The sequence below is a fragment of the Pipistrellus hanaki genome, assembly GCF_964339955.1.
Source record: "Pipistrellus hanaki genome assembly, chromosome: X".
Lineage (NCBI taxonomy): Eukaryota > Metazoa > Chordata > Mammalia > Chiroptera > Vespertilionidae > Pipistrellus > Pipistrellus hanaki.
This window is the reverse complement of record NC_140524.1, coordinates 7549815-7558271: the sequence shown is the minus strand read 5'-3', so window position 1 is coordinate 7558271 and position 8457 is coordinate 7549815. Positions and strand designations below refer to the sequence as shown.

The following is an 8457-nucleotide window of genomic DNA, read 5'->3' as shown; positions in this document are numbered from 1 at the left end:
GCCTATAATGTTTGTGCCAGCACCACCATCTGTGGACTCTTCTACACAGCATTGCATCTGACTCAGAAACTGATTTCACAGCAGAGGAAGGGTAGTGATAGGTCCATGCCAATGGAATGAACTGGTCTTACCACAGGCCACATCATCCGGGAGCAGCTGGCCTAATTGAAAGGTGGGATGGCTTTTTAGACTCTGTCATGATGCTAGTTGTGAGACAGCGCCCTGAAAGAATGGGGTTTTGTTTTATAGGATGTAGTATACACTTTGAATCAGAGACCAATATATGCTTCTGTCTCCTCCATAGCCAGTATAAATGGGTCCTAAAATTAAGGGGTAGAAGTAGGAGTGGCTCTTCTCACTATTACACCCAATAACCCACTCGTGGAATGTTTGTTTCCCATCTTGACAACATTGAGCTCTGCTTTTTTTGAATCTAAGTGCTTGTGATGGTTAATTTTTAAAAATTGTATATATTAGAGGCCTGCTGCACAAAATTTATGCACTGGGGGCGGGGGGGTCCCTCAGCCTGGCTTGCACCCTCTTGCAGTCTGGGAGCCTCAGAGGATGTCTAACTGATGGCAGTTGGACATTCTTAGCGCTGCCACGGAGGTGGGAGAGGCTCCCACCACGGTAGCCATGCTCGCCAGCCATGAGCCTGCTCAGGACTTCTGGCTGAGCAGCACTCCCCCTGTGGGAGCGCACTGACCAGCAGGGGGCAGCTCCTGCATTGAGCGTCTGTCCCCTGGTGATCAGTGTGTGTCATAGTGACCAACCTGTCCTTCTGCCGTTTGATCAATTTGCATATTAGCCTTTTATTATATGGGATTTTTTTATTGGTTCCAGAGAGGAAGGGAGAGGGAGAGAGAGATAAAAACATCAATGATGAAAAGAGAATCATCGATCGGGTGCCTCCTGCACACCCCACACTGGAGATAGAGCCTGCAACCTGGGCATCTGCCCTGACCGGGAATCAAACCATAACCTCCTGGTTCATAGGTCAGTGCTCAACCACTGAGCCATGCTGGCCGGGCATGATGGTTAATTTTTGTTTTTGTCAACTTGACTCAGCCATGGAAAGCCCAGATATTTGGTTCAACACTATTTAGAGCAGGGGTCCTCAAACTTTTTAAAGTGGGGGCCAGATCACGGTCCCTCAGAGAGCTGGAGGGCCAGACTATATGAACTACTAATTCCTACTGTAACACCTTGGCTGCGCTCACTGCCCAAAAAACCTGGCGGGCAGGATCAGATTCCCCTGGGGGCTGCATGTGGCCCGCGGGCTGTAGTTTGAAGACCCCTGATTTAGAGCATGCCTGTGAAAGTGTTTCTAGATGGGATTAACATTTGAATTGGTAGACTGAGGAAAGTAGATGTTTCCCAAAGTGAGGGACTAATCCAATCCATTGAAGGCCTGAATAAAACAAAAAGACTAAGCAACACAGACTTCACAGAGAGGGGGGGGGGGGGGAGAAGAAGAAGAAGAAGAAGAAGAAGAAGAAGAAGAAGAAGAAGAAGAAGAAGAAGAAGAAGAAGAAGAAGAAGAAGAAGAAGAGGAAGAAGAAGAAGAAAGAGGAGGAGGAGGAGGAGGAGGAGGAGGAGGAGGAGGAGGAGGAGGAGGAGGAGGAGGAGAAGGTAGAGGAGGAGTAGAAGGAAGAGGAGGAGGAGGAGGAGGAGGAGGAGGAGGAGGAGGAAGACGGGAGGAGGAGGAAGAAGAGGAGGAGGAGAGTTAATTTACTAGCTAGAGCGATTGATCTTCATTACTGAAGGGAAATCTATTGCTACTACACTGTGGAGGCAAGGGGGATCATGTCTGCAACCCAGAGGAGTATCTGAGATGCCTCTTAGTACTTGCATGCCCAACAGTAAAAGTTAATGGACAACTATAGCAACTGAAAACAGGCAGGATGACTGAGGACTCAAACTCTTCAGGAATTAAGGGTTGGGTGGCTCCCTCCGGTAAAGAGAGCCTCTGAGGTTCTGAAGGAAGGCAGGGAAAATACAGAATGGAAAGTGGAAGAAGGAAGCCAGTGATGGCAATCACAGCCTTGTGATCAATTATAGAAATGAGTGCTATTGTAGTTTTGCTTATTTTCTTCTTGCTTGTTATATTTCTGTATTTATTTGTATATGCTAGTCATTTTCTTTTTCTGTCTCTTTCCCATTTTAATTTTATATATGAATACTTGTTGGAAATTGATTTTATAATTTCATCTTTAGATGCTAGAATATTTGTGGGACTGTGACTCAATTTGAGGAATAATTAATATAAACAGCAATGAATATACGTGTGGAAGGGTGCATATGGAAGCTGAGTAATCAAAGGGGTGGGCTGTACCACTTACTGATTTTTGTCTCTTGGCTCCAAATTCGTCCTTTATGTCTGTTCTGTGAAAATGGTTCTGGTCCGTTTAAATTTTTCCTTTATCAGCCGGTATTGAAGGCCTGCCAGTAGAGGGCACTGGAAAGACATTGCAAGGAGGAAAATGATTTTGATTCCGGCTTCTGGTGGGCCCCCTCAGCAGGTTGCTGCAGCATATACAGCTTTCTCCAGCACCAGCGTCCTGAAGCACCACATGTTCTCTAGTGCCTGGGTCCTGCAGTGCAAGGTGACTCCCAGCCCGCAGTGGCCAGCAGCTTCTCCCTGGAATCTCCCATCAGACAGGGAAGCACTCCCAGCTTCTCCATTTTCCAGTTTTTGCTGTGCAAAGCAGCCAGCAGCAAGCAGTGGCCAGCAACTTCCCCCTGACGCCCTCCCTCACGTATAGCTTTGGAGCAGAGTGCCTCTATGACTCACCTTCCCATAAACAACTTTCTTTGGCACCCTACGTGGTGGATTTCTGGCAGGTTTCAGGAAGCAGATTTCCAGCCAGTTCCACCATTCAGTGAGTCACGACCATAATTTCTTGAGCAATTCGGACTGGATCTCAGCTCTGAGTTCAGGAGGAGAGGGTGGGCTGGGGGCAGAGTACGGTCTTCCTTGGGTGCCATATTTCAGTCATGCGCATGCTTTCCTCCACCTTCTTGAACATAAGCGTTAGATCTATAAAGCTGTTTTAAAGTTCTTTGTCTATTGGATTGAACATCCAGGTCATTTTCTATGGATTATTTTTCTCCATGTGGGTCGTTGTCTCCTGCTTCTTTTCATACCTGGTAATATTTTATTGCATGCCAGACATTGTAAATTTTACCTCGTTGAGTGCTGAATTTTTTTGTACTTAAAAAATTGGGGTGCTTGCTAAAACCAGTTTGCTCAGTGGATAGAGCATCGGTCTGCGGACTGAAAGGTCCCAGGTTCGATTCCGGTCAAGGGCATGTACCTTGGTTGCAGGCATATCCCTTCCCAGTGGGGGTTGTGCAGGAGGCAGCTGGTCGATGTATCTCTCCCATCGATGTTTCTAGCTCTCTATCCCTTTCCCTTCCTCTCTGTGAAAAATCAATAAAATATATATATTTTTAAATTGGGGTGCTTGCCCAATGTGGATCAGTCGGTTGAGCATTGTCTCATGCACCAGGAGGTAGCTGGTTCAATTCCTGGTCAGGGCACCTACCTGGGTTATGGGCTCGATCCCCAGTAGGGGGTGTGGGAGATTGATGATTTTACTCTCATCATTCATTGATGTTTCTATCTCTCCCTTCCTCTCTCTGAAATCAATAAAATATATATTTTTTTAATTGTGGTGGGACGCTTTGTTCTGGGACACAGTTAATCAATTTTTTAGGGCAGGCCTGAATAACCTTTAGTCCAGGGCTAATTTGACTGATAGTCTAGAGCGAATTTGGTACTGAAGCATTACCCTTCTGTGGTCCTTATTCAGTGCTTCATGTGTTAATAGATTTTTCACTCAGGCAGGTGTTGGGGATGAACTTTTCCTGCCTCTGTATATTGTTTCTTCTGATCCTTTTCCGTGGTCTTTCCCTGGCCCCAGGCGGTTTTCTTACATATATGTGCTGATCACTACTGCTTGAAGACTTGAAGGGAACACTTTCTCTCTGTGTGCAGCTCTATCCTCCATAGTACTCTGCCCTTTCCTGTGAATTCTAGCTGCTTTCAGAGTTCTCAGGTGTCTAACCTCTCCCTGGGGTGAACAATTACATTCATCCATGGTTTATCCTTCCTGTGTTTCTTTTGGCAAAAATAACCAGTTCTGAATCTCTATTCTTATTTCTTCTTTATTATCAAAAGATAGCACTTTCTTGAAAAAAAAAAAAATCCAGTAGACTAAATGGCCAATCCACCAAACCATCATCTCACCTATAACCCCTGATGAAACCTAATTTGCTAAAAGATCAATGTTCTGAATTCCTGAAGATTTGGAGATAATTTTAATTTCACTCTGGTACTGAGTGATAGGTACCAGACACCTTCAACCAAGTTAATTCACTGCTGTTCTTCGTTAGCCAGAGGTAGCAACATGATTGATGGCAATACAAAGTGTGGCCAGGAGGAGGGGAGAGTTCATAGGCATGGGTTGACTTGGTCACTTGGCATTTTATACTTCATAATAATTTATCTGTGTTTATATTTAATACAATTTAGTTTAAAAAAAGATTTACATACCCAACTTGTTCCAAACATACTGGACAGTGGTGTGGCCTTCTTTCCATTAGGACTTGGGGCTGGAATGAAGATGGGGCCAAAAAGTGAGGATGAGCGGTAACAATGTTCATCTCAAAGTGGAGCATTTCCAAGATACCAAGAGCCATGAGCTGAGGCCACCCCAAAAGAGGCTCCAGTAAATCTTCATGACCTTGACAATGGATTCTCCGCCCCTCTCCCCGCCCTCCAAAATCAATACATGGCTTTTTTTTTGCATCTTTATTTTGTAATATATTTTTATTGATCTCAGAGAGGAAGGGAGAGAGAGAAACATCAATGATGAGAGAGAATTGTGGATTGGCTGCCCCTTGCCCATCCCCACACTGGGGATCAAGCCCGCAACCCGGGCATGTGCCCTGACCGGAATCAAACCTGGGACCTTTCAGTCCACAGGCCGATGCTCTATCCACTGAGCCAAACTGGCTAGGGTGCATCTTTAAAATATCACCAAAAACAAAAACAAAAAAGAAAATAAAGAGAAAAAACTTATGGACAGTGACAATAGTGTGATGATTGCCATGGGAAGGGAGTAGAGGGAAGTGGAAGAGGGTATGAGGGGGATAAATGTGATGGATAGAAACTTGACTTAGAGTAGTGAACACACAGTACGTTGTACAAATGACGATTGTACAATTGTGCACCTGGAACCTGTTAACCAGTGTCACCCCAATGAATTCAATAAATATAATATTGCAAATAAGTCTGAGGAATCATTTGGCATCTTGCAGTTCTTATAGTTGAACAACTTAGATCTTATTCATCAGCCTGCTGAACTGTGCCTTTTTCAGAAACATAGATACCAACCAACATTTTTCTGACATCCTTTGTTTTAACTGTGGTGGCTCGCTGAATCAAAGCAGCTGAATTTGATACAAGTTCAATGTCATTTCCTTCACGAATCAACTCATCTTTCCGGGCTTGAGCTACTGAACAAACAACGCCTGACCTCATCCGAACCCTGCAGGTGTATTTTTCACCCACGAAATTTCTGTTTCCAGCAAGAGAACCATTCTCCTGAATAACGACATTGATGGAGAAGTGAGCGTACACAGACCTCCTCTTGTAACGGAAGCTCAGTGTAAAAGCCTTGATCATGTTCGGTACATGACTGCAGACAGCAAAAACGGTGGCCAGTTCCTTCCTATATCCCCACCATTTGTCAACCCAGAGCCTCTTCTTTTTCTTTCCCAGGAGCCTGAGTTCCCCATTGATGTGATTGAAGCCCCTCCGTAGGGTGCCTCTGGGGCCCTTCACAATAACGGTGCGTCCCTTCAAACAGATGTCTACATTTCCTGGGATGTTGACAGTTTGATTGCTGAGAAGGGTCTTTATCCTCGCAGTAAGTGTGGCAAAGAGTGACAGTGGATTCCTAAGTATGACACCCAAAAGTACACTCAGCAAAAGAAAAAGAACAGATAAATTGGATGTCATCAAAATGTAAAACGTTTGTGCATCCGTGTGAAGAGACGATTTGCAGAATAGGAGAAATTGCAAATCTTTTATCTGATAAGGGTCTCGTATCCAGAATATAATAGAACTCATAATTCCACAACAAAATGAAAAACAGCCCGGCTGGTGTAGCTCCATGATTGAGCATCTACCTATGAACCAGAAGGTCACTGTTTGATTTCCCATCAGGGCACATGCCCGGGTTTTGGGCTCAGTCCCCAGTGGAGGATGTACAGGAGACAGCAGATCAATGATTCTCTCTCATCATTGATGTTACGCTCCCGTTCTCTCTCCTCCTTTCTTCTCTGAAATCAATAAAAAAATATATTTTTTAAAAGAAGATATTTAAAAAAAAAAAACACATTTTTTTTAGTAGGCAAACGACTTCAATAGACATTTATCCAAAGAAGACATACAAATGTCTTGGAAGCACCTGAAAAGATACTCAACATCATTTGTCATTAGAGAAATGCCAATGAAAACCACAATGAGATACCATCCTCACTAGGGTGGCTATAATAAAAGATTTTTAAAAATAATAAATATTGGCAAGAATATGGAGAAATGGAAACCCTCATACTACTGATGGAAATGTAAAATTATTTCAGCTGCTCTGGAAAGTTTGGCTGTTCCTCAAAAAGGTAAACATAGAATTATCAACTGGCCCAGCAATTCCATTCCTACCTAGATTCCCCCAAACAACTAAAAACTGGTACTCAACAAATTCCTGCACACACATTACTATTTATAACAGCCAAAAGGTGGAAATAGCCCATATGTCCATCACCAGATTAATTGATAAACAAAACATGGTATATACATACAATAGAATATTTATTACTCAGTCATAAAAAAGTAGGAAGTTGCCCTAACTGGTTTGGCTCAATGTATAGAGCGTCAGCCTGTAGACTGCAGGGTCCCAGGTTCGATTCCGGTCAAGGGCATGTACCTTGGTTGCAGGCACATCCCCAGTAGTGGGTGTGCAGGAGGCAGCTGATTGATGTTTCTAACTCTCTCTCTCTCCCTTCCTCTCTGTAAAAAAAAATCAATAAAATATTTTTTTTAAAAGTAGGAAGTACATAATGCATACTGCAATGCAGATGAATCTTTTAAACATTTTGCTATGTCAAAGAAGCCAGACCCAAAAAGCTCACACACTGCATGATTTCACAATAGGTACATCCATAGAGACAGAACACAGATCAGTGGTTACCAGGGGTTGAGGGATGGAGAATGTGGACAACTGCTTAATGGGTACAGGGTTTCCTTCTGGGGTGATGAAAACATTTTGAAACTAGACAGAGATGATGGTTGCACAACGTTGTAAATATACTCATTGCCACTGAATTGCTCACTTTATGAGTTAATTTTGTTTTGTGAATGTCACCTCAATGAAAATAAAAAGAAGGGGAGGAGAAGGAGAGGGGAATGGAAGAAGAAAATCTGATTCTCCAGTGGGGTGTGGGTAAGTAGGTTTTCCTGTAGACATTCTTTTCAGTTTTATGAGATATAATTGATATGTGACATTGCGTAAGTGTAAGGTGCAGAATGTGGTGATTTTTTAAATACACATAGATATTGAGAACTGTTTACCACAGTAAGGTTAGTCAGCATATCATCCACCTCACATAAGCTCCATTTTGTGGTGGTGGTGGTAGTGAGAATATTAAAACTCTACTCCCACAATAATTTTCTTTTTTTTGTTTTTGTTTTGTTTTTTAAATATATTTTATTGATTTTTAAAAATATATTTTATTGATTTTTTTACAGAGAGGAAGAGAGAGGGATAGAGTTAGAAATATCAATGAGAGAGAATCATCCATCAGCTGCCTCTTGCATACCCCCTACTGGGGATGTGCCCGCAACCAAGGTACATGCCCTTGACTGGAATCGAACCCGGGACCTTTCAGTCGGGAGGCCGACACTCTATCCACTGAGCCAAACCAGTTTCAGCTATTTTATTGATTTTTTACAGAGAGGAAGGGAGAGAGATAGAGAGTTAGAAACATGGATGAGAGAGAAACATCGACCAGCTGCCTCCTGTACACCCCCCACTGGGGATGTGCCGGCAACCAAGGTACATGCCCTTGACCGGAATCGAACCCGGGATCTATCAGTCCGCAGACAGACGCTCTACCGCTGAGTCAAACCAGTTTCGGCATTCTTTTGTTGTTTAATAAATGCTTTCCATTCTACTAAATCTACATGATCTTCAAGTAAGTGCCTTTACTTAAATTTTAAAGATAAGAAAATTAGACTAAGCCTAAGTCACACAGTTGTTAGGTTTGGAGCTAGTAAATTTCAAACGCCATCGAAACCTCTGACGCCATACATTTTTGTACCTTCAGTGTCTAATAGGACTCAAACGTTAAATCAAGTCCTGTTATTCTTTATCAACTACTGACCTGTTT

The 8457-nt window shown here is 43.1% G+C and overlaps 1 protein-coding gene across 1 annotated transcript; it reads right to left on the bottom strand.

The window, feature by feature from the left end:
• Nucleotides 1–5339: 5339 nt before the first annotated feature.
• On the bottom strand, nucleotides 5340–7685 carry LOC311615542 (large ribosomal subunit protein uL6-like; the record flags this gene model as incomplete). Its single annotated transcript, XM_084870890.1, has 2 exons — nucleotides 5340–5966; nucleotides 7675–7685. The coding sequence occupies 2 exons, from the start codon at nucleotides 7683–7685 to the stop codon at nucleotides 5351–5353; spliced, it is 627 nt and encodes a 208-aa protein (XP_084727016.1). The 3' UTR covers nucleotides 5340–5350.
• Between the last annotated feature and the right edge of the window lie 772 nt (nucleotides 7686–8457).